Raw genomic sequence first — 22,900 nt, 5'->3', positions numbered from 1 at the left:
TGCACAATTCTTGAAAGTAAAAAATAAATATGTCATAATAGTCATGAAAATCACATAAATATTTTTATTTTTTTAAGATTTTATTTATTTATTTGACAGACACACAGTGAGAGAGGGAACACAAGCCGGGGGAGTGGGAGAGGGAGAAGCAGGCTTCCCATGGAGCGGGGAGCCCGATGTGGGACTTGATCCCAGGACCCTGGGACCATGACCTGAGCCGAAGGCAGTTGCTTAACGACTGAGCCACCCAGGCGCCCCTTTACATAAATATTTTTAAATAAATGTCATGCTAATAGTTTTGGGTCATGTTCAGTCCTCTAGCTGCAGGTTTGAGAAATCTGTGAGTACTGCTCTGTTATGATGGAGGAAATTTTTGATGCTGCAGAAGCATAACAGAACATTTACCAGGTCTTGTGCTCTCCCTACCTAAAATCTGAGGCCCCTGAAGGCAGGGACAGACAGTGCCCTCTCTGCCTCCCCTGAGAAGGCCAGTCAGTACACCTACCATTTGGATATCCACCCACCCAGTAGCCACAGTGACTATTGACGAAATGCAAATTTGATCATCTCTTTTTGCTTAAAACCCATCAAATGCATTGCTATGTGTTCTCCAAAGTGGGTGATATGGTCCCTGTCAATCTCTCCCATCTTAGTAGGAAGTCTGTCCCTACTCCCTCGCAGCTCCACAGTCATTCTGGCCGCCTTTCCATCTTTCTAAAACAATTTTTTCCCAAACATTTCTAATTGCAGCCTACAGTAAGAAATTTATTTTACATTGCAACCTGGTTGACATATATAAAAATAAGATTTGCAAAGCAATGCTTAGCTTTATTACTTATGCAATACACTCCAGTGCTTGCTTTTTTTTTTTTTAAGTTGGCACCCACTAGATTAATGTTATGACCAATTAATGGGGTACAACATGCATTTTGAAAAACACTGCTCTAAGCATTCAATTTCTTTGCCTCAGAGTCTTCGCATATGTTACGCTCTGGAAAACTTTTCTTGTGTCCTCTTCACCTGGATAAATCTTACCCATTTTAAAGGTATGAAATCAAAGGATGCTCTCGCTCACTAGCGCGCGCGCTCTTTCTCTCCCTCCCGTCGACTGCCTGTATTTGAATCCTGGAGATCGTGATGGAAGAGTTAACACGGGCGAAGAACTCAGAACAGCGCATGGCAAATAGTAATGCTTCGTCTTTTATTGCGAAACGTAGTAATTATACAACTATTTGTGTGATTATTAATGTCTTCCAAGAGCTCCCAAACTCTAAACCCCTTGATTATTTTCTGTTCATTTTCATAGTCCTAGCCTCACTTTTCCATGGCAAGTAGAAAGCACTCAGAGAAAAACATAACGGGTAAGGAAGAACTGGCCAGAAGGAACAAAAACCTAGAAGCTGGAAAGAGAGCCCGCGTAGGGCGTCATCACGTCGCTCCAGAAGCCCCGCCCCAAAGGCGGGGGCACGCCCACCTGGCCGTCGGCGGTCACGTGGGACTCAGCTGGGGGCCGCGGGGCAAGCTGGGCGAAGATGGCGACAATGAGGAAGGTGCTGCCGCGGAGACTGGTGGGCTTGGCGTCTCTCCGGGCTGTAAGTGCCCCGGCCCGCCGAGGGGTGGCCCTGCAGGCACCGTGACAGTCGGGGTCGGGGCCTTGGCCCGTGGCGGCAGCTCTATGAGAGGCGAAGCCGGACAGCTGCTCAGGCCACTATCGGGAGGGCTTTGGAGTCTCAGATGTACTTTGTCCCGCCCAAATCCCTTGAGGGGCATGGGGAAACTGAGGCTCGTAGATGGGGAACGACTTGCCCGGGTCTTGGAGACCTGGGGCGCCATCCCAGGTGTCCTGATTACGTCCAAGGCTCTTCCCGGCGACCCTGGCACCTTCTCCCTCTGAGCTTCCAAGCTCTGCAAGCTCCTCAGTAGTGAAAATCACGAATAATCTTCCAGTTTCCGAGGGGAAAAGCAAGGTCCTCCCCCTCCCTCTGCCTGCATTTCCAGCTCTTGTTGCGTTTGGGGACGCTTGGAGAGCTATCCTGGTGTGCCAAGTAGGACCGGGGTTGCGTAGAACCATGTGTGATTTGATTCCCTTGGGATTGTACTTTGGTCATGTTCGATCCTGATGTTTCCCCCTCCCCTGCTGGAGTGGAGGGAAAGCGTAGGAGACCGAGTTGAATGAGGGGTTGAAGAAATTGTTTTGGTTAAAGCTGAAGCTGTGGTGCCCCAGTGGTTCTGCCACTTTCTAGGTCGAATGACAATTATTTGCTCTCTAAACCTCAGTTTTCTCATCTATAACATGGGTAAACATTACCTCAGAGTTCTTTGGAGGTTAAGGGAAACGTAGGTAAAGCATTTGACATTGTTTTAGCTCATAGTAAGTGATAAATCAGGTGTGTTATTTTTGTTTTAAGTTTAGAAGGGGTTATAAGTGTGTAGTGGGGAAATTACACTATCTTGGCAAGTGTACCCCTCAGAAAGCCACTTTAATGTCTACTAGGCCACCCAGCCCTACCAATTACTAATGTGTAAAATAAAGATGGTACTTCCGGTTTGGAAAACTACGTGAGATGGTGGGTATTAATGTGCTTTGAAAAAATTCCTAGTGTTAATGAGGTGGTGGTTATAGGCTCTCCATGGGGTTACTAGCAGAGGCTTGGTATCAGAAACAGATGGTTAAAGGCCAGACTTCTTCACTTGGTAGCTATGTGATTTTGGAGAATCTTTCTGAGGCTGTTTCTTCCTGTATGGAGTTGAGATAATGATAGTCCCTGCCATGTAGCTACTAAATGAGGTACTGATCCTGAAGTTAGCACTGGGCTTTAGTTGCTATTAGCTGTTGGTATAGGTATGCCATAGCTCAGGAGGCTTGGCCCAGGACTTCTGTGGTTAGAGATCATCTCTGAGCAGAGCTGGGCAGAGGGAACCAACAGGGTGTTAACCAAGACAAGAGAAGATTTGGCGGGTGGGACGACAGAAAAGTGGCAAAGGGGCAACGTGGCCCAGGGTTTAGGAGGGAGCGCTGTAGATCAACACTGCCAGGTTCAGATAATGACTCATGACAAGCTAACTATGTGACCTTGGGAAAGCTACTTGATCTCTGGGCTTCTTATTTTTCACAGTAAAATACAGATTGTAATAGTTCCTACCTAATAAGGTTGAGAGGATGATAGGGTTAATATGTGAAAGGCTCTTATGAGTGCCTGGCAGATATTAAATGCTTAATAAATGTGATCTACTGTTTTATTATTATGTGAAGAGTTGTTATGGGGAGGGACGTGGAATTAAGTTTGTTCTGTTCTAGTAGAAGGAACCTGGAAGCAGGTCTTGCATGCTTTCAACAAGGCCCTGTTATGTCCCAGGGCCTTGGAATTACAGGAACGGATAAAACAAAGTCGCTGCCTCATGCAGCTTACATTCCAGTGGGATCGACTTAGGGCAATGTACCAGCATAAGCTGAACATCCCTGTTGTAGTGACATTCAACTTGCAGGGACCTTCTTCTTCTTCTTTTTTTTTTTTTAAAGTAGACTCCGTGCCCAACGCGGGCTTGAACTCACAACCCTGAGATCAAGAGTCGGATGTTGTTTTTTTTTTAAAGATTTTATTTATTTATTTGAGAGAGAGAGAGAGAATGAGAGATAGAGAGCACAAGAGGGAAGAGGGTCAGAGGGAGAAGCAGACTTCCCGCTGAGCGGGGAGCCCGATGTGGGACTCAATCCCAGGACTCCAGGATCATGACCTGAGCCGAAGGCAGTCGCTTAACCAACTGAGCCACCCAGGTGCCCAAGAGTCGGATGCTTTACTGACTGAGCCATCCAGGTGCCCCCTTGCAGGGACCTTCTAACCTAGCTTGTTGACTTCATGAAATTCAGTGGCTCATCACCTTAGTCTCTAGGAAGTTTTGCTGACCAAAAGCAAGGCCAGTTCAGGTGAGTTGTTCAAGTTCCAGCTGATTCATAGCAGGGAATGTTACCTTCCTTAAGGGTTTCAGGAGTTTGGGATCCTTAGCAGATTACCCAGTGCACTTCTTCCCTTTCCCCATTGCAGTATGTTTATCCAGATGAAATCTGGTAAAACGAAGTTATTTTGAAGAGTTACAGTATTAAGAACAGAGGAAAGAGGGAAAAGAAACCTCATACTGCTTGGTGGTAAGGAGGGGAAGATTTGGGGCAGACTTTAAATGGAGGAAATTCAAAGCCTTTTTATACTGTCTTCAGCTGTTGGTGTCCTCTCTCCCCAGACCCACTCCTTGTCATCACCCAGCCTATGACTGTAACAGAACAAGTCCTCCTCCATCCCCCAAACCCCACAAAGTCCAAGGCTAACTACTCCTCTCCTTTACCTAGGAATTGCCCTCTCCCCGGGGTGGCTATGCCCTTCATGCATTTATTTGTTGTTTCAGTGACTTTTTAGTGCATGCCTGCTTTGTGCCAAGCGCAGGGCCACACATGAGGGATGGAGCAGAGGTGGAGACAAAGTCTTGTAGAGCTTATATTCTCCTGAAGGAAACTGAGTAGGCATTATTGTCAGGGCTCTGAAGGAATTAGAGTTTTATTTTTTTACTTATTTTTTATTTTATTTATTTATTTATTTATTTTTAAAGATTTCATTTATTTATTTGACAGAGAGAGACACAGAGACAGAGGGAACACAAGCAGGGGGAGTAGAAGAGGGAGAGGCAGGCTTCCCGCAGAGCAGGGAGCCCGATGTGGGGCTCGATCCCAGGACCCTGGGATCATGACCTGAGCCGAAGGCAGACGCTTAATGACTGAGCCACCCAGTCACCCCATAGAGTTTTATTTTTTTTTTTAGAAGATTTTATTTATTTATTTGACAGCGAAAGAGGGAGAAGCAGACTTCCCACGGAGCAGGGAGCTGATGCGGAGCTCGATCCCAGGACCCTGGGATCATGACCTGAGCCGAAAGCAGACACTTAACGACTGAGCCACCCAGGCGCCCCTGTTTGTTTGTTTTAAAGCGGGGGCAGAGGCACGGGGAGAGAGAATCTCAAGCATGCTCCACGCCCTGTGTGAGACCCAGTGTGGGGCTCAATCTCACAACCCTGAGACCGTGACCTGAGCCAAAATCAAGAGTTGGACACTTAACCAACTGAGCCACCCAGGGACCCCAGGAATTAGGGTTTTGAGATAGAAAATAATGAGGGTCAGGGGATTGGCAGCTTTACAAAAGGCAGTCAGAGGCAGCCCATCTGGCTGAAAGGTGAGAAGGAGCCAGATGTGGAAGAGCCAGGTGAAGAGCATTCTGGGCAGAGGGAACAGTAAGCCTTGAGGCCCTGCTGTGAGAGGAAGGCCATTGGGGCTGCAGTATAGGGACCCCACTGGGGGAAAAGGGGGAGTCGGGACAAGTAATGAGTTCACTGGGGGATGTGGGACGGTAGAAACAAGTCATGAGCTCACTGAGATCAGCAGGAACCAAATGATAAGAACCTACTAGCCTGTGGGGAGTGGGGTAAGGGGATGAGTCAGGTTTCTGGCTTAAGCAATAGAATGCATGTGTTGTTTTTTACTGAGAAAGGATGAAGCCAGACGGAGCTTTAGAATTTAAACAGTTCTGTTTAGGGACTTCTGAGTTTAGGAGGTGCAAATAGGTTTGTGTAAGAAACAACCTGAATGCTCAGCTGGCAGACCGGCGGTGAGAAATGGGCCGGTACGAGGAGCAGGAATCTTGCCCATTCCTCAGTGAAATGCTTTAGTTCTTTTTGTTCTTCCTTCTACAATAAACCAAATGTGAGAGATACGGAGTGTTTACAGGGAGAAATACTGCTTCCTGTCGCAGTGAAGGTGGATCCATTCTTTTAGATCTGTCCCCTTGGAGAATTGTGACAATCTCCTCTCATCACTTTTTGTTTCCTCTTTTAAACCAAAGGTCAGCACCTCTTCTGTGGGTACTTTCCCAAAGCGAGTGAAAATTGTGGAAGTTGGTGCCCGAGACGGACTACAAAATGAAAAGGTAAAGATGGAATTCAACCAAAAGAGGTTTTTTGAGCAGCAAGCGTTGCCTGTGGTGGGCACTGCGGGGATGGACAGAGCAAGACATGATCACCCCCTCCCCCCAACTCAACGCAGAGCAAAGTAGAGAAGGCCAGGCAGTCGTTGGTGACAGTAAAGCAGTCTAAGACGGCGGTGCCTCAGGTGTGGCGTCCCCAGTCCATCTCAAGATCCCCTGCGGCAGGGCGGATGGGAAAGGCAGCAGGAGAGGAGAGGGAGGGTGAGGGCATGCCTGTCATCTGGCAATTCCCAATTCTGTGTAAGGCGACTTAACTTATCCCCAGGACGTCTCGAAGGCCACATGCAAAGATTTAGCCTTAGAGATGTTCCTCACAACCTCGTTGTAATAAAACAGTTGGAAACCACCTCAGTGCTCGGTGTGGAGAAAGTTAGCTCAAATACTTTTTTTTTTTTTTAAAGATTGTATTTATTTATTTGACAGAGAGAGAGAACACAAGTAGGCAGAGCGGCAGGCAGAGACAGAGGGAGAAGCAGGCTCTCTGCCGAGCAGGGAGCCCGATGCGGGCCTCAGTGTCAGGACCCAGGGATCGTGTCCTGAGCTGAAGGCAGATGCCCAACTCACTGAGCCACCCAGGCGCCCCTGGCTCAAATACTTTAATGACTTCATTAAATGGATTAGGAAGCTGTAGTAATAAGGAACATGTTAAGTGACTGAAGCAGATTATAAAATAATAGACATTTTCTTTCATCTTACACTTTTAGGTAAAACAAAAAAGTTTGTATATCTGTGGGAACATCTCCCTAGAAAAGGATCTAGAACAGTGCCGTCCGGTAGCACTTTCTGTGAGGATGGAAATGTTCGAGATGTGAGCTGTCTTGGACACAAGACTATTGAGCACTTGAAATGTGGCTAGTGTAACTGGGGGACTGAAATGTTGTTTTTATATAATTTAAATTAATGTAAATTTAAATAACCACATATGGCTAACGTCTACTATATTGGACTACACAGATCTGGAAAGTCACATTATCAGGATGTTACCAGTGTTATCTCTGGGAGATTTTAAGGGTGGTTTCCTTTGTTTGGGGCATGTTTTCTGAAATAATAGAGCATTATTTTTTCAATCGGAAAAGCTCTTTCTTTTTTTGGAAAGTGAAATAGTGAGAGCTTATTGATAACAATAAAGGATAAGCTCTGTGAGGGTAGAATCGTGTCTGTTCTGCTCACTGCTGTATCCCTAGCACCTAGCACCATGCCTGGAACATGGAAGGCTCTCAAAAATTATGTATGGGATGGATTAAGGTAAAGCAATGGAATTGAGGGGGTTGGCGTGAAAGGGCCTGGTGAGAAGGACTTGGAGTTCTTAGAATTTTTTTTTTTTTACCTAATCCTGTAAGTACCAGGGAGCCATGGAAGGCTTTTGAGCAGGAGAGTGAAACAATGGAGACTGTTTTAGATTCCTGCATGGTATGAATTGGTAGAGTGGGACCATGCCATAAAATACAGGGGAGAATAATAGTAGATTTGGAAAGAGGGATCCATAGAATCTGGTGAGCAACTAGGCACGGTGGGGGAGGGAGAGAGAGAAGCAGCAGGCTGACCATGTGAGGATGAGGTCCAGCGCCAGTTGGGAGACAGAAAAGGGGACAAAGTGATACTTTGGGGGCCCCATCTCATGGGACGCAGACAGAGGGTTAGTCATCTCTGCCCTTTGAGGTCATGGCACATTGCTCTCCATTTGCTTATGATGGGGTCATAAATTCACAAACAGTTAAGAAAAAGCCTTTATGATAGAAAAATGTTGTTTCCATGTAAATATTAACTCCTTTTCAGGCGAGAAGCTGCCTCCACTGCAAAATGCTATCTGTAGAACTTGGACACGTCCCCCGTCTATTGGCACGAATTACATGTGAATTCATGCTCGTGTTTGGAAGTTGAGATAGTGAAGTGCGTGCTGTAGCAAAGCTTTGAACTAACAGGCTCTGGGTCTCAGACCATTTTATTCCCACTGTTGCTAACCCCATCTTTTCTGGTGTTTCTTTCTCCATCACAGAATATCGTATCTACTTCTACGAAAATCAAGCTGATAGACATGCTTTCTGAAGCAGGACTTCCCGTTATAGAAGCCACCAGCTTTGTGTCCCCCAAGTGGGTTCCCCAGGTGAGCCCTGGCCCTCAGTAATAAGCGTTTCGCAGATGAGAGAGATGTGAAGTTTTGCATTTGCCCTGGAAGTAAGTAGAAGCTGGGAACATAGGTCTCCAGAGCTCTGGCTTGCTCTCGTGACCTGTGGGAGCATGGAGCAGCAGAAGACCATCACCTGGAAGGCAGGAGGCTTGGATTCCGTCTTGGCTTTGCCCCTGACTTGCTCGGGGGCCTTGGGAGGTCTTCCCCTCTCCAGGCTGAGAGTGACCTCTCAGGCCTCTTCTGGCTCTGGAAGTCTAGAATCTCTAGCCCTGTCTAGAAAAGTGGTACCTATGTTTGTAAAAGGGAAAGACGGATGACTCCTGTTTCACAGAAATAATCAAGTGGGAAGAAAGATCCTGTTTCAGCTGAGCGTTAAGTAACCCAGAGTCAGGGGTACGTGGGTGGCTCAGTCGTTAAGCGTCTGCCTTCAGCTCAGGTCATGATCCCAGGGTCCTGGGATCGAGCCCCGCATCGGGTTCCCTGCTCGGCGGGAAGCCTGCTTTTCCCTCTTCCACTCCCCCTGCTTGTGTTCCCTCTCTCGCTGGGTCTGTCTCTGTCAAAATAAAATAAAATCTTTTAAGAAAAGGGAAAAAAAAGGAACAGAGAGTCTGTTCTCAGTAAATGGCTGGTAGTGTTGTTACTGCTTGTGTGAAGCTGGCGATATTAGCTGTAGAGAGAAATTGGGGGACTTACCGGCCCCAAGGAGCCCTCGGGCCCATCCTCGGTCAAACAAAGAGTAAAAGCACTGGGGAGACATAGCTCTGGAAAGGGACTCATTCTTCAGGGGTTCTGGACAACAGAGATTTCGTGATAAAAATGTTTTCTCTACCTGAGCTCTCTGCCTGACTTGGCAGTGACCTGGCAATGTCTCCTTTGGCTCCCAGATGGCTGACAATGCTGAAGTCTTGAAGGGCATCCAGAAATTTCCTGGCATCAACTACCCAGTCCTGACCCCAAATATCAAAGGCTTCCAGGCAGCGGTAAGAGACTCGCTTGATGGTGGGCTCCCCTGAAATGAGATTGATGACATTGGTCCCTGTCTCGTCACTGGGCCCTCGTCCCTATCCTGGGCTGTCTGTCTCAAGGGCTTGTCTCCAGTAATGATGAGCACTGTCAGACAGACGCAGGGCAGTTCTGGCCCTGCCACCCCCAGCTCTCTGACCTTGACCAGCTATTTAACCCTCTGAGCCTCAGATTCTGCCTGTAAGGTAGGAGTGTAAGTCCATAGTACCTAATGCTGGGAGGATTTCAGAGGATAGAATGCACCTACATTACTTAGCAAGAGCCTGGGAGAAAGTAAGTTGTTTAATACATACTAGCTTTTGTTGTTATTATCCATTTCCTCTTTAGAGAAAGGTGATCGTGCTGTCCACGGTGGTTGCGGGTATCTGCCATCTTTCTTAGAGTGTTGGACAAGAACATCATTGGGGATGCTGACTCTGAATTTAGGCAGAAAGCTGTTCTTAAGAGTGATGTCCAGGGGGCACCTGGGTAGCTCAGTCCTTAAGTGTCTGCCTTCAGCTCAGGTCATGATCCCAGGGTCCTGGGATCGAGCCGCACATCGGGTTCCTTGCTCCTCAGGAGGCCTGCTTCTCCCTCTCCCACTCCCCCTGCTTGTGTTCCTGCTCTCACTATCTCTCTGTCAAATAAATAAATAAAATCTTAAAAAAAAAAAAAAAAAGTGATGTCCAGGGCAGTGATGTCAGCGGCAGTGCTGGGCCTCGGGGGAAGGCCAAGGGTGGTGGTGTTTCTTTAATGGAGATAGAATTCACTGTGTTAATTTCCTAGGGCTGCCATAAGAAAATACCAAATGCTAGGTGGCTTAAAACAACAGAAATGTATTCTCTCACAGCTCTGGAGGCGAGAAGTCTGAAATCCAGGTGGTAGTAGGGTTGGTTCCTCCTGAGGGCTGGGCGGACACAGTTCTCCTAGCTTCTGGTGAAGACTGGCAGTCCTTGGCGTTCCTTGGCTTGTAGACGCCTCACTCCCATCCCGCCTCCGTCTTCGCTGGCCTTCCCCTTTGTGTGTGTCTTCACAGGGCCTCCATCTTAGAAGGACGCCCGTCCTCTTGGAGTCAGGACCACTGTGACCTCATTTTAACTAACTACTTCTACACCCACCCTATTTCCAAATAAGGCCACATTCTGAGGTGCCGGGGATTAGGACTTCTACAGATGTTTTTTCGGGGGGACATAGTTCAACCTATGATAGTCGTGTGTTATAAAATTCACTGTAAGACAAGGGTTTTTGCCATGCTGGTGTTCCTTGAAGAGACAAAGGCTGAAAGGAATTCACCTGGCTATTGGCAGGTTGCTGCTGGAGCCAAGGAGGTGACCGTCTTTGGAGCTGCCTCAGAGCTGTTCACCAAGAAGAACACCAACTGCTCCATCGATGAGAGTTTACACCGGTCCGACGAAATCCTGAGGGCAGCTCGGGCTGCTGGTGTCCCTGTGCGCGGGTGAGTCACCGCGCGTTGGCGCCGTCTGCCTTTTCTTCGGTACCGTTCTGGAAGGGGGGCCAGGCTCTGACTCAAGCCACCGTCCCCCTACATACTCCCTATCCTGGGCGCAGACAGCCCATGCTGCACACCTTGAGATCTTTCCCACAGTAGCTGTGGTCAAGAAATCCTGGCAAGTGCTTTCTCCAAAACCGGTTTTGGGGTCAGTTCCCCAGAGGAATCCAGTAGGGAGAGGACACTCCCCGGGGTCTGTGGGTGTCAGATGAACCCCTCTCCGTACGTGTCTGAGGACCCCCGTCGGCCTCTAGGTCTCCGGGCATGGTCCCTGTGTCATCTGACTGTGACCTCGCGGTCACCCAGCAAGCAGGGCTCTCCCTGCTTCCAGAAGACAGACCCGGCTCAGGAAGGCCAAAGAGTCGGCTGTGAGGTCGCACACACCGCAGCCAGCGTGCTCTTTCTGAAGGTGCACGTGTGATCACCTCCCTCCCTGGTTAAAACCTGTCAGTGACACCCCGACTCTGGGCGTCTCCCCCGGCTCCCGAGACACCGCCTTTGTCTGCAGCCTCTCCCACTGCCACTCACCATCCAGCCCCGCTCCTCAGCTCGCGGCGTTCCAGCGCGACGGGAACTTCATTCCTTGTGTCCCTGCTCCCGCTCTCTCTCGCCTCTGGGTGCTTTCCATAGACTCAGAACTCTCTTGCCCTGCCTCCTACTTGTCCGGGCTAGCTCCTGCTCATCTTCCAGCTTCTCCGGGAAGCTTTCTCTGGCCCCCAGCTGGGGTTCGTGCCCCTCGTCGGGCTCTCATGGCCCCCTGGACGTCCTCTGACAGGGCACTTAGCTGCATGTTAGCTTCTCCCCTGCCTCGCACCCCCGCCGGACCCTGCACCCCGTGAGGGCAGAGCCCACGTGCCACAGTTCGTGGCGGGCTCCCTCCCGCGGTGCAGGGCCAGCACGCTGGGGTTCTGGGGATGCGAGGGGCACGGGGAAGCAGGGGCCCACAGGGTCTGCCCAACTCCCAAGCCTGTGCTCGTTCCTCAGCATCTCCCTTCTCTTTGCTGAGCAGTGACTGGAGAACAAGGGCGAGAAGGAAGTTGGGAAAACGCCTTGAGATCTTTGAGCCTGAAATGATGTACCCAGCCAACATCTGTGACGCCTGTCACATGCGGAACAGTTTGCCAGACTCGAGGTCTCAATGGGGCCTTAGCGCCAAGAGGGCAGGTGGGAACAGAAGCCCACCAGTGTCCAAAGCCAAACTCCCCGCAGCTGGCAGGTCGCCGGGTCGGCCCGCGCCCGCCTGTCCGGCCATGTGCTGTGCTCGCCGCCGCAGGCGCTCCGGGCCCGGCCCTCCGTCCTTCTGAGGCTTGAGCACACCCTCTCTACCACCTCAGGGGCTCCACGCTGCTCTGCGCTCTGCCTGTAAGGCTCTCCCAGTGGCTCTCCCGCCACCTGCCCCCCCCCCCCCCCGGCTCCCGTGTCACGGCCTCGGAGGTCTTGCCGGGCCACCCTGGCTCCAGTCAGCCTCCCCTCCGTCGCTCCCGCCACGTCCCCTGTTCTCCCCTCCAGCACAGCACTCCCAGGTCACCTCACCCGTTCCGTCGCTTGCCCGCGTATCGGCTCTGTCTCTAACTGGAAATAGCCTCCGTGAGGGTAGGCACCTTGTCGGCCTTTTCACAGCGTGACCCAGCGCCTGGCACGTAGTGGGCGACTCCGTCGGTGCCCGTAGAATAAATGAGTGTCCGAACCCTTGGGCAGCTCACCGGAGCAGCTGATCCTTGGCCCGCAGGCCGGCCCAGCCCTTCTGTTCCTGCTTGGGTTTCATGTGTCCTTGCCCTCCCCCCCCCCCCCCCCCGGGAGTAGGGCCCCAGCTGCCTGCGGCAGATGTTCTGCTCTATCTCACCGCCCCACGGCTCAGGAGCCTGCTCACTTTGCCCTCTCTGGCTTCTCCCCTCAGGCCCGGGCAGCCCCCGCTTCCCTGCTCTGGCTCGCCACTGCCCCCTCCTGGTGCCACGCGGCACTCACGCCGTTTTGGCCCTGCGGTATCGAATCTGCCTTTCCCCAGGCCTTTGACCTTGTCCCGCTTCAGGGATGGCTGTCAGACTTCTGCCCTGCGTCAGCCCTGCTGGCCTGGGAGGTTGGGGACACTGACACCATCCCTCCCCTGTCCTCCCACAGGTATGTCTCCTGTGTGCTTGGATGTCCCTATGAAGGGAAGATCTCCCCGGCTAAAGTAGCTGAGGTGTGTGTGTATCGGGCCGGGGGTTTTCTGAGGGTTGTCTGCCTTGCCTGCCCCTGAGGTTCCCCTCACCACCCTTTCCTGGCGGGTCACTGATGTCACTCGTTCACGCAGCTCCCAGCCCTTGCTCCTGGAGGCCCACCTCCTAGCGTGCGTGAAGCCCGACCCTCTGCCCCAGCCTGGAAGCCTCTGACTCAGTATGCAGTCTGGTCAGTGGACAGGTGATAGTTGAGGGGATCTGTGGAGGGGCTCCCCACCCAGGCTCCCCGCAGTTCCTTGCCGTGGTTGGAGAGGCCACCACGCCCTTGGTGTCCTCCGAGCAGGAACCAAGTCCGCGCCAAGGAGAGCACAGTGTGGGAACAGAGTCTGAGCAACCCAAGAGCTTATGCCACTTAGTTGTCAAAGTCACCCTGCAGATTCGGTGTTCTTATTCTTAGTCCGTTTCTCAAGCGAGGAAACAGACTAAATAATTTGCCACACAGGTTGCAAATGGGGACACTAGGTCTCAGTCCCCACTCTGTTTACCTGCAACCCCCCTGCTCTTCCTGCACACCCGGGAGCCCCAAGGAGAGCACGCTGCTTACTGACAGTGGCCGTGGTGCTCGTCCCAGCCGCCCGTCCCGCAGCCTCCAGTCCTCACTGCCGCCCCGCCAAGTCCCACACTGCTTCTCGGAAGGAGAAATGGAAGCTCCAAAAGGATCAGCCCTCTGCCAGCGCCCCCCAGCCAGGGAGTGGCCGAACTGGGATGGTGACCCAACGTGTGTCACTCCAGAACCCGCTCCTTCGCTGCAGCGTCTGCCCCCACCGGCTGTCCTCAGTCTCCCGCCTGGGCAGTGGGGGGCTCGCCGGTCCATCTGCCTGGCAGGCCTCTGAGAGTGTCACCTGCATCCCTGGCCCTGTCACACGCCCACCTTCTCTGGCAGCGCGGTGTGGGGCAGCATCTCCTCAAGGGGGGGCACACGCTGCCCTGGCTTCTCAGTGACTTTAGGGATTTGCAGATGAGCTTCTAAAAGTTTAAACAGTTAGGTACTTCTATTAAAAATACATAACTAGTCCCTCAGACCCACGAGATCGTAGATCTTCCTGAGGGTAAAGTCACGTGAGAGAAATCCGTTTTATTGATTCCAGTCGTTGGCTCTGACCTGGTGTGTCGAGGTGGCACGCGAAGGCCTGAAGCCGGGGCACAGGGGCAGGAAAGGGTGGGAGGAAAGCTCGGGGGTTGCAGCCCAGGGTTGCTCCAGGGGCCAGCTCTGTTCCCGTACGTCTCCGCTTCCTGGTGAGTAGAGTGGGGATCATCATTCCTACTCAGAAAGTTGTAAGGAGCCGATGATCGGACAGGAACATAGTATTTCCACAGGGAGATGTTTGACACAGGCCCGGGACCCCTGCTTCTGAGGTGTTGTGCCCCTGGCTTGAGGAACCTGGTGTCCTCCAAGTGCTTGCTTGCTTGCTTCCCCAGGTCACCAAGAAGATGTACTCGATGGGCTGCTACGAGATCTCCCTGGGGGACACCATCGGTGTGGGCACCCCTGGGATCATGAAGGACATGCTGTCGGCTGTCATGCACGAGGTGCCTGTGGCTGCCCTGGCTGTCCACTGCCATGACACCTACGGCCAGGCCCTGGCCAACACCTTGATGGCCCTGCAGGTAATCAGGGCAGGTCCGAGGAGAAAGGCACGTGTCCATTCTCCGAAAGGACATAGTGGCAGGACAGCTAGGTACCCTCCTTCTTTCAGCGAGGATTCACAGATACCTGTGTGCCAGGCCCTGGGGCGGCCACAGAGGACACGGACACGTGACCCTGGCCTGTAAGGGTGTGTGAGGGGGATAGTCAAGGGAGTTTTGTGGTAGTCCCCGTGCGTTATGACAGGTCACCTGCAGGGAGGAAGCACGTGGCTGAGGAAGGCCTCCATCCCAGCTGGGGAGGTCCAAGAGGATTTGCCAGGAGAGACCCGAATGAGGCCTGGACGATGTGAGGAAGTTAAGCAGCTGGAAGAGGGAACGGGAAGCTGACTAGGCAGCCCTGCGCTGTAAGGCTGACGTGGGGTTTGGGGAGAACACACCCCCCCCCGGGGGGGTGCTGTGACTGCGCATGCACAGAGGGAGTGGGCAAGGGGGGCTCAGAGCGGCAGGCAGAAGTCACTCCAGGGGAGCCTGACCTGCTGTCCCCCGAAGACTGAACTGAGGGTTCAGATTGGGTTTCCCTTGAGGTTTGCTCCTTGTGGACTGGCCACCCCTTAGAAAGTTCTGAGTGCCTGACCACAGGCTGTGTCTGCGCCTTGTGTCTGACCTTGCTGTCACATTGGTTGAAGTCTGGCCTGTTGTCTTTAGGTTTGCTAAAGCAATCCTGGGCCATCTTTGTTCTTGCGGGGTTTTTTTGGGGGAGGGGGGTCTTAAGTTATCTCCTAGAGGCTCAGGTCTCTAAGCCGCAAGATTCTGTAACTTTCTGGGTCTGTTTTCTCTGTTGCAGCTGTCCAGGTTAAGGTCTGTGGGAGGTTTGAGGGAAGAAGAGAAAGGGAAACGGTCATTAGGAGAGTGGGCGGTGCTGCCCCAGGGAAATGGGATAGGCCCCCTGGGGTTAGAGGCCCAACTTGAAGTGAGAGCAGCCTTAGGCTGGGGTGGTGGGACGTGGGTAAATGAATAGCAGTAAATAACAGGGGCCTGAAATCTCAACTGTGAGAGGTGCTTCCTTTAGGTTTGTGGCCAGGAAGCGCCTAGGGAGATCTTTCAGAGTGAGGAGTTGAGTGTGAAAGGAACCAGGGAAGATACCCCTGGCATAGGAAACAGTGTCCACAAAAAGGATTCACACTGTTCCAGGAACTAAAAAGAGAAACATCGACAGAATCCTTAGCCAAAGGAAAGAGTAACTCTCAGTGGAATTTCAGGCAGCAGTTGATTGGGAGGTTTGCAAGGACCTCCCGGCTTTGTAGGCTCCGGCCCCACAGTGACACTCAGGTTTCCCCACCCTCGTGTTTCCAGATGGGAGTGAGTGTCGTGGACTCTTCCGTGGCGGGACTTGGAGGCTGTCCCTATGCACAGGGGGCATCCGGAAACTTGGCCACTGAGGACCTTGTCTACATGCTGTCTGGCTTGGGCATTCACACGGTAAGCGCACCTGTCCCCTGCTGGCGACAGCCCCGAACTGACTAGAACTCTCCTTGAAGCCTGAGGACAGAAGCTGATGGTTTTGTTTAGGAGTTTTTTGGTGAAAGGGAAGACAGTTAAGAGGTAGCAGAGGAGGCGCCAAGGAGTAGGGAAAGGGCCGCATCCATGACCTGAGGCAGTTCCTTCTGGGCCTGTATTGCTCCCTGTAAAATGAGGGCAGGAGGAGACAGCCCTCCCCAGGGTTCTGTTAGAGTCAGTGAGGACCCTCAGTGGTGGGTTGGAAGCCGTATCTCGTCTGAGCTTTGGGACCAGATGGATCTTGGTTTAAAACCTAGTCCTGACACTCACAGGCTGTGTGACCTGACAAACGACTTCACCTCCCTGGGCCTAGGAAACGGGAATGCTAACAGCACCCCTTTGTGGGGCTGTGATGAGGACTAGGTAGGAAAATGAAGAGTGCCCAGACCAGAGCTGAGCACACAGTACGCATCAGTACATGTGAGCTCCTGCCACGAACAGGTTTTCGGGGTGGCCCTTTCAGTTGGTGTTTCCCTCCCGGCTCACTCTGCCTGGCAGTCGTTATTACTTCAGTCTGCACTTTTTGACTGCTGCAGGCCAGGCCCTGTGCTGGGCGCTGGAGATGCAGACTGAACAGGAACGACGAGATCCCTGCCATGGTGGCAGCAGTAGAAACCATTCCACAGTTGGAGGCATGTTATACAAGGGGAGCCCCCGGGGTAACCCCAGATGGCAGAAGTCTGCAGCCTTGCAGGCAGGTGCTGTCCCAGCACAAGAGGAACGAGAACCTGTCTTCGCCTTTACTCTCTCAGTATCTGTTTTCTGTCCAGTCCGATGTCTCCCTGGGTGTTGCAGGCATGTCATGACCTAGTGCATCCTCTAACTTGTTTCTCAAAGGGTGTGAACCTCCAGAAGCTCCTGGAAGCTGGGACCTTTATCTGCCAAGCCCTGAACAGAAAAACCAGCTCCAAAGTGGCTCAGGCTACCTGTAAACTGTAAACCCCCTTCGGGGGGACTCAGTGGGAATAGGGACTCACGTGAATGATTTGGGGAAAGGGCACGTGGAAATGGGAATGAAATCAACAGGAGTGGGCACCTCCCTGGCAGGTCCACACATAGGTCTCTCCTGCAAAAGGCAGGCAAGGGACAGGAGCTGCTTGGCCTCGGGCCCTCCCTGCCGGAGTCTAGTCTGAGTGAGAGGCCTGGGGGGCTGCGGGTCTCCCTGCCCTGTGGACCCACAGGCCCAGGAGTTGAATGCCTGGGGTCCCCCTTGGAACCCAGTTCCCTGGTGCTCAGGCCCCATCTCTGGATGAAATCCGTCAGCTAGCTACACAGCCTGACCTGCTGTGGCTCTGGGGCCATCGCTGACTCCATAGAGCAAAGCGGCCTGGAGTTTTTCCCCAAGCTGGCGAGGGCATTTGGAAGGGGTGAGGGCGGAGCTGTCTTCGGTGACCACCTGCCGACTCCAGCGTCTTTGGAAAATGTGCACTCTGGACCTGACTTTTGAGCACAGCTTATGTAATTAAAGGTTTAACACATAACAGCACGTGCCAGTATTGTGTTGTGCAGCTGTGTGTGTATGAATGGGGGGGACTGGTGGGGAATAACACATCTTTACAGCATGGCATTCTGAGAGGAACGTGTAGACTTGGAACTAGTCTGTGCATCTCTGGATCTCCTCCGTTTCCCCACCTGATTCCCGAATTCTTAATGACGAAACCAGTGGCTTTGGGCTGGCTCAGGCCTGGCCGGAACACCCTGGGTGCTGCGGCTCCTGGCTCTGTGGGCAGGGAGTCCGCCCGTCAGTCGTCCTTGCTGGACTCCGGGCCCAGGGCATTCCGGGCTGGGCACGCACTTTGGCTCATCACTCAGGATGCCATGACTTTGCCCCACCTTCCCTTTAAACAGAAGCACCACATCATTTTCTAGCCGACTCTGGTAGGCGGAGTGCGGACCGACCGACCGACCATCCCCGGCGGTTCGCGTGGGGGCTGAGCGCAGTCGGCCGAGCGATCTCCCCCTGGGCCTCAGCTTCCCCAGCTCTCGGGGGCGGGGGGTTGCAAACCAGACCTCCCAGAACCAGCTTTCTTCGGTCAGCGCCGCCCCCCGGCTGCCTCTGCTGCTCGCCGTCGCTGATTTCCTGCGGGGCTCGGCGGGTACGGAAAGGCTGGAGAGGCCGCGGGGAGCGCGGAGCCGGGCCCGTCCGCTCCGCCCTCGGCCTGCGGCTCCCGCCTAGAGACAGCTCCCGAGCGCGCCGCCTGCCTCCCGGCTCCCAGCCCCCGCCCCCGCCCCCGCCCCGAGCCGCGCCGCGCAGGCACCTTGATGCCACAGCGCCTTTGGTCCTCCCGGGGCCCCGTAGCGCGCTCCTCGGCGACACGTTTCCTTGGGGGCGTGGGGGGGGCGGGACCAGGCCGGTCGTCGGCTCTTAAAGTGACCCGGACGCGGGGTGCGGGAGGCGGCACCGCTGGAGGCAGCGCGGGGAGCGCGGTCTGGAGCAGGTTCGCGAGGCGAATGGGTGGGAGGGGGCCTGGCGGGCTCGCGAGGGGCTGGGTGGTCTGCGGAGAGCGAGGGAGGGCTTCAGGGGTCCGGGCAGCGTCCTGGGTAGAGTCCCACTAGGGCGGGCCCCTGCAGCTCTCAGCCCCCGCCGCCTTGGCTGGGGCGGCCCGGGTTCATTCATTCCCGACCCGGAGACTCCGAGCTCGGCCCCTTCGGAGCCACGGCCCAAATCCCAGCCCGCCGCTCACCTCCTCCTCCCCTCCATTTTGCAGACTGGGAAAACCGAGGCGGCGACAGCCGACCGAGGTAAACCCGTCGGTCCGGGGCGAGGCTGGCCTCACCAGCCTTCCTGCCCCCTGGGGCTCATCCGCGACCACTTTTCAGGCTTTCGCACGGCGGGGTGGGGGTGGGGGCGGCCTCGGGGTCCGGAGCAAAGTCCAGCTGGAAGCGGTGGTGAGGGGGAAGGGTGAACTCCTTGGCGCGAGGTTAGCGGGCTGTGAGCCTGGAGATCCGGATTCTAGCCGGGTTGTCACAGCTGTGTGTCCTCAGGCAAATTACTTAACCTCTCTGACCTTAGTATCCTTCTCGGTAAAGTGCCAGCCATAACACTTGGCTCAACGGGATGTTGGGGGAATCCAGGAAAATAATGCAGAAGTGGCCGGTACAGAGCCTGGCACGCAGGAAGCACTCAGTCAAGTGGGTGGGAGTGGATGAGCCCAGAATGGGGGATTGAGGGCAGCCAGGAGGAAGGCGGCTGCGGGCCAGGCCGCACCGAATGAAAGACCTGAGTGTCTGGAGCCTCCTCCCCCCTCCCCAACTCTACCCGCAGTTTGTTCAGGGCGGAGGTGCACACCTGGCAGTGGATTCGGGACCAGGGCCACGTCTACACCGCCCAGCTCCGTGCCGCCTAAAGTTGGGCAGCGACCCAGCTGGCCCTGGCATGCGTCGGTAGAGGCTGAGCCAGCCTGATTGACCTGGGGTGGGGTGGGGCCCACTCCAGGACCTTGGTGCTGCAGCTCCAGAGCTGGGCTCAGCCTGCCTGGCAAAGCACCCCACCCTGGGGCCGTTTGGTTTATTTCCTGCTTCCTCCCAGCTGACTGAGGGAGAGGGAGTCAGGGGAGCTACCCAGAGCAGGAGGTATTAATCACTGGCCAGTTTACACCCAGTGATAGCAGAGGGACTGGGAAGGCCGGAATTTGAGCAGACAGAACCTCTTCCTGGGCTCTTGGGAGTCCCGGTGCTGCTGCCATGTTTCCTGCTGGCCACGACTGCTTAGTCCCCAGACACCTGGGAGGCTTTAGGTTTCCTCTTCTCAGTCCCAGGTAAATTGGGACTAGAAATTGTGGTGCCTGCACATCAGTCTCCCACCCGTGCGGTGTGGCAGGCCTTTCAAGTCACCTCATTCAGCCCTCACACTACCACATGACGTTTGTACAGTTACAAGCTCCAACTTCTAGAGATGGAAAGTGAGGCCAGGAGAGGACAAGTGATCTCCAAGGCCTATGGCCAGAAAGAGATGGTCTCCAGACGTGGAGCGGGGCTGGTTCCAGAACCACCCTGTTCACGAGGACACAGTACTGCCTCCGACGTGAGCCGGACGCTCTGTGTTCTGGGCCAGGTACAATGGCAGAGAAGGTGCTGGTGACCGGCGGGGCTGGCTACATCGGCAGCCACACGGTGCTGGAGCTGCTGGAGGCCGGCTATCTGCCCGTGGTCGTCGACAACTTCCACAATGCCATCCGTGGTGAGCACGGGGCCGGGGGGCTCTGGCTTCGGCCGGGGGTGGAAGGAAAACCGTGGGTTCCACCGCCGCCTCCTATGGATGCGTGTGTGTGTGTGTGTCTGTCTGTCTGTCTCGTCTCTTGGGAGCCCAGGACCCACGTCCTCTTTTGATGGCCTCCCTGTGCTCAACCAGGAAGGGGCTCCATGCCCGAGAGCCTGCAGCGGGTTCAGGAGCTGACAGGCCGCTCTGTGGAGTTTGAGGAGATGGACATCTTGGACCAGGCAGCCCTACAGCGTCTCTTTAAGAAGGTAGGTGCTGGGCAGGCAGGCAGGGGGCACCGCCGAGGGCCCGGCCTCTAAAGTGACCTCTGACCCTGGCTTCGCCCCTGCAGCACAGCTTCACAGCAGTCATCCACTTTGCGGGCCTCAAGGCCGTGGGAGAGTCGGTGCAGAAGCCTCTGGATTATTACAGAGTTAACCTGACCGGAAGCATCCAGCTGCTGGAGGTGAGCTGAGCGGCAAGGTCCCAGACACCAGGAGACCCCAGCCAGGCGGGCCATGCCAGACACAGTGGCTGAGGGGCCTGGAGGGGAGAGGCGGGCAGGGCCCAAGCTGTACCATTCTAAAACGGTACACGTCTCTCTACCTCTCTGCCTCGGTCCCCCCATCTGTAAACAGGAGCGCCCGAACCTCAGCCCCTCTCACCTGTGAAGGAGGAAGGGGGGTGGGAATACCGTGGGAGGCAGAGGCCACTGACGCCTCCCCTCCGTGGCCAGATCATGAGGGCCCACGGGGTGAAGAACCTGGTGTTCAGCAGCTCAGCCACTGTGTACGGGAACCCACAGTACCTGCCCCTGGATGAGGCCCACCCCACAGGTGGCTGTACCAACCCCTACGGCAAGTCCAAGTTCTTCATCGAGGAGATGATCCGGGACCTGTGCCAGGCAGACAAGGCGAGCCCCCCGCCCCCCCCGACCCAGCCCCGGTCCCACTCATGGACTCAAGGCCTCCTATGAACCTGAGGGTGGAATCCCGGGCACCGCCCACCCAGGAGGAGGGGAGGACTCTGGAAGTGGCAGTGACCTGCCCCACATCACAGCCCCGGGTGGGGGGACCTCCCAGGCGGGGGGGGGAGGTGCAGGTAAAGAGCTCTGGGTTCTGCCCCCCGCCCAGCTGACCTGGTCCCGCAGGCCTGGAATGCGGTGCTGCTGCGGTATTTCAACCCCACAGGCGCCCATGCCTCGGGCTGCATCGGCGAGGACCCCCAGGGCACCCCCAACAACCTCATGCCCTACGTCTCCCAGGTAAGGGGGAAGGGGAAGGTCAGGTCACAGCTGGTGCCGAGGGCCTGGGAAGAGCTGACCTGACCCCCACCCCAGGTGGCCATCGGGCGACGGGAGGTACTGAATGTCTTTGGCAATGACTATGACACGGAGGACGGCACAGGTGAGCCGAGGACCGGGGGGAGAGTGCGGTCCCACAGACACGGTACCGAACACCCCCCCCCCCCCCCGCCGCCTCCGCAGGTGTCCGGGATTACATCCACGTCGTGGATCTGGCCAAGGGCCACATCGCAGCCTTGAGGAAGCTGAAGGAGCAGTGTGGCTGCCGGGTAGGGAGAGAGGCGAGAAGCGAGGCTGGCGAGGGCGTTGGGGGTCCAGAGGGGGTAGTTAGTCCAACCCGCTCCACCACCCGTTCTCCTCTCCTGGGCAGATCTACAACCTGGGCACGGGTACGGGCTATTCGGTTCTACAGATGGTCCAGGCCATGGAGAAGGCTTCTGGGCAGAAGGTAGGCCGGCTGTACCCCAGCCCCACGTCAACCCCCCCCCCCCCCCCGCCTTGCCCTGACTTTCGAGGCGACCTGGGCCCCTCCCACTAGCCTCCCTGATGGGCGTCCCAGCACTGCCCAGCTCCTCTGCCTGCCTGCCTGAGCGCTGGGTGCCTACACCTGCGTTTCTGAGCCTGGTCAGCAGCTGGGTGGGCGAGGCCAGGGCCGGCTCAGCTAAGCCACAGCCGCTTCGTCTCTCGCAGATCCCATACAAGGTGGTGGCACGGCGGGAAGGCGATGTGGCTGCCTGTTACGCCAACCCCAGCCTGGCCCTCAAGGAGCTGGGCTGGACAGCAGCCTTAGGGCTGGACAGGATGTGTGAGTTTCCACCCCCACCCCTGACCTTGGGTGCTGGCTTGACCCCTGAGAGGGAGTCGGGCTGGGTGGGGGCTGTCTGGGTCTGAGCACGCCCACCCAGGGCTGCCCGAGAGGGTGGCGGTCCTGCGTTCGGATGTGGACCCTCACTCCACCCCTCCCCCCATCACAGGTGAAGATCTGTGGCGCTGGCAGAAGCAGAATCCTTCAGGCTTTGGTGCGCAGGCCTGAGACGCTCCCCTACCACACACCAGAAAAGGAGAGAGAAACTGGCTGCTCTCCAGCCTCTGGGGGGAACCCAGGGGCCTCAGCCTCCCCTACCTCAAACCCAGGCTGGGCCTTCTCAGCCCACCAGGCATGAAGCCAAGGGCTCCACTGACCAGGAGTTGGGGGGATCCCTAACTCTTCTCTGCAGCAGCGTCCAGGAACCCATCAGGACCACCAGAAGTGAATGGGGGAGGAGCAAGGGTCCCGAGACAGGCACTAATTTATACTGCTCTGAAAGCGCTTTACGAAGTATTTAAAATAAAAGTTTTCTAACAATGGGGCAGATTCTTGCACGCGATCACTC

At 54.9% G+C, this 22,900-nt stretch overlaps 2 protein-coding genes across 3 annotated transcripts; both read left to right on the top strand.

Annotated features, from left to right (window-relative positions):
• The first annotated feature begins 1,197 nt into the window (after positions 1 to 1,197).
• On the top strand, positions 1,198 to 17,507 carry HMGCL (3-hydroxy-3-methylglutaryl-CoA lyase). The gene is made up of 9 exons (XM_027576931.2): positions 1,198 to 1,592; positions 5,883 to 5,966; positions 8,020 to 8,127; positions 9,036 to 9,131; positions 10,461 to 10,609; positions 12,782 to 12,845; positions 14,302 to 14,490; positions 15,823 to 15,948; positions 16,864 to 17,507. Exons 1-9 carry the CDS (start codon positions 1,533 to 1,535, stop codon positions 16,963 to 16,965), a joined length of 978 nt encoding a protein of 325 aa, XP_027432732.1. The 5' UTR covers positions 1,198 to 1,532; the 3' UTR covers positions 16,966 to 17,507.
• GALE (UDP-galactose-4-epimerase) lies at positions 15,827 to 22,893 on the top strand. 2 transcript variants are annotated; one of them, XM_027576324.2, is made up of 11 exons: positions 15,827 to 15,948; positions 20,081 to 20,206; positions 20,378 to 20,493; positions 20,577 to 20,690; positions 20,961 to 21,137; positions 21,375 to 21,488; positions 21,564 to 21,630; positions 21,711 to 21,796; positions 21,898 to 21,975; positions 22,218 to 22,332; positions 22,502 to 22,893. In XM_027576324.2, exons 2-11 carry the CDS (start codon positions 20,086 to 20,088, stop codon positions 22,558 to 22,560), a joined length of 1,047 nt encoding a protein of 348 aa, XP_027432125.1. In that variant the 5' UTR covers positions 15,827 to 15,948; positions 20,081 to 20,085; the 3' UTR covers positions 22,561 to 22,893. The 2 variants fall into 2 exon arrangements, with proteins under 2 accessions (XP_027432125.1, XP_027432201.1); XM_027576400.2 differs by lacking the exon at positions 15,827 to 15,948 and adding an exon at positions 18,326 to 18,464 and having other exon boundaries at positions 22,502 to 22,888.
• The last annotated feature ends 7 nt before the right edge of the window (positions 22,894 to 22,900 follow it).

This window comes from Zalophus californianus, chromosome 4 (genome assembly GCF_009762305.2).
Source record: "Zalophus californianus isolate mZalCal1 chromosome 4, mZalCal1.pri.v2, whole genome shotgun sequence".
Taxonomy (NCBI): Eukaryota; Metazoa; Chordata; class Mammalia; order Carnivora; family Otariidae; genus Zalophus; species Zalophus californianus.
The sequence above is the reverse complement of the archived record's forward strand: the minus strand, read 5'-3'. Positions and strand labels throughout refer to the sequence as shown.

What these genes read in the sequence shown, in the direction of transcription:
- HMGCL (XM_027576931.2), top strand. Translation starts at nt 1,533, where the DNA reads ATGGCGACAATGAGGAAGGTGCTGCCGCGGAGACTGGTGGGCTTGGCG. An exon ending in ACGGACTACAAAATGAAAAG is followed by an intron (nt 5,967 to 8,019) that starts GTAAAGATGGAA and finishes TCTCCATCACAG; the next exon opens with AATATCGTATCTACTTCTAC. An exon ending in CCCCCAAGTGGGTTCCCCAG is followed by an intron (nt 8,128 to 9,035) that starts GTGAGCCCTGGC and finishes TTTGGCTCCCAG; the next exon opens with ATGGCTGACAATGCTGAAGT.
- GALE (XM_027576324.2), top strand. Translation starts at nt 20,086, where the DNA reads ATGGCAGAGAAGGTGCTGGTGACCGGCGGGGCTGGCTACATCGGCAGC. An exon ending in TCATGCCCTACGTCTCCCAG is followed by an intron (nt 21,489 to 21,563) that starts GTAAGGGGGAAG and finishes CCCCCACCCCAG; the next exon opens with GTGGCCATCGGGCGACGGGA. An exon ending in CTTAGGGCTGGACAGGATGT is followed by an intron (nt 22,333 to 22,501) that starts GTGAGTTTCCAC and finishes CCCCCATCACAG; the next exon opens with GTGAAGATCTGTGGCGCTGG.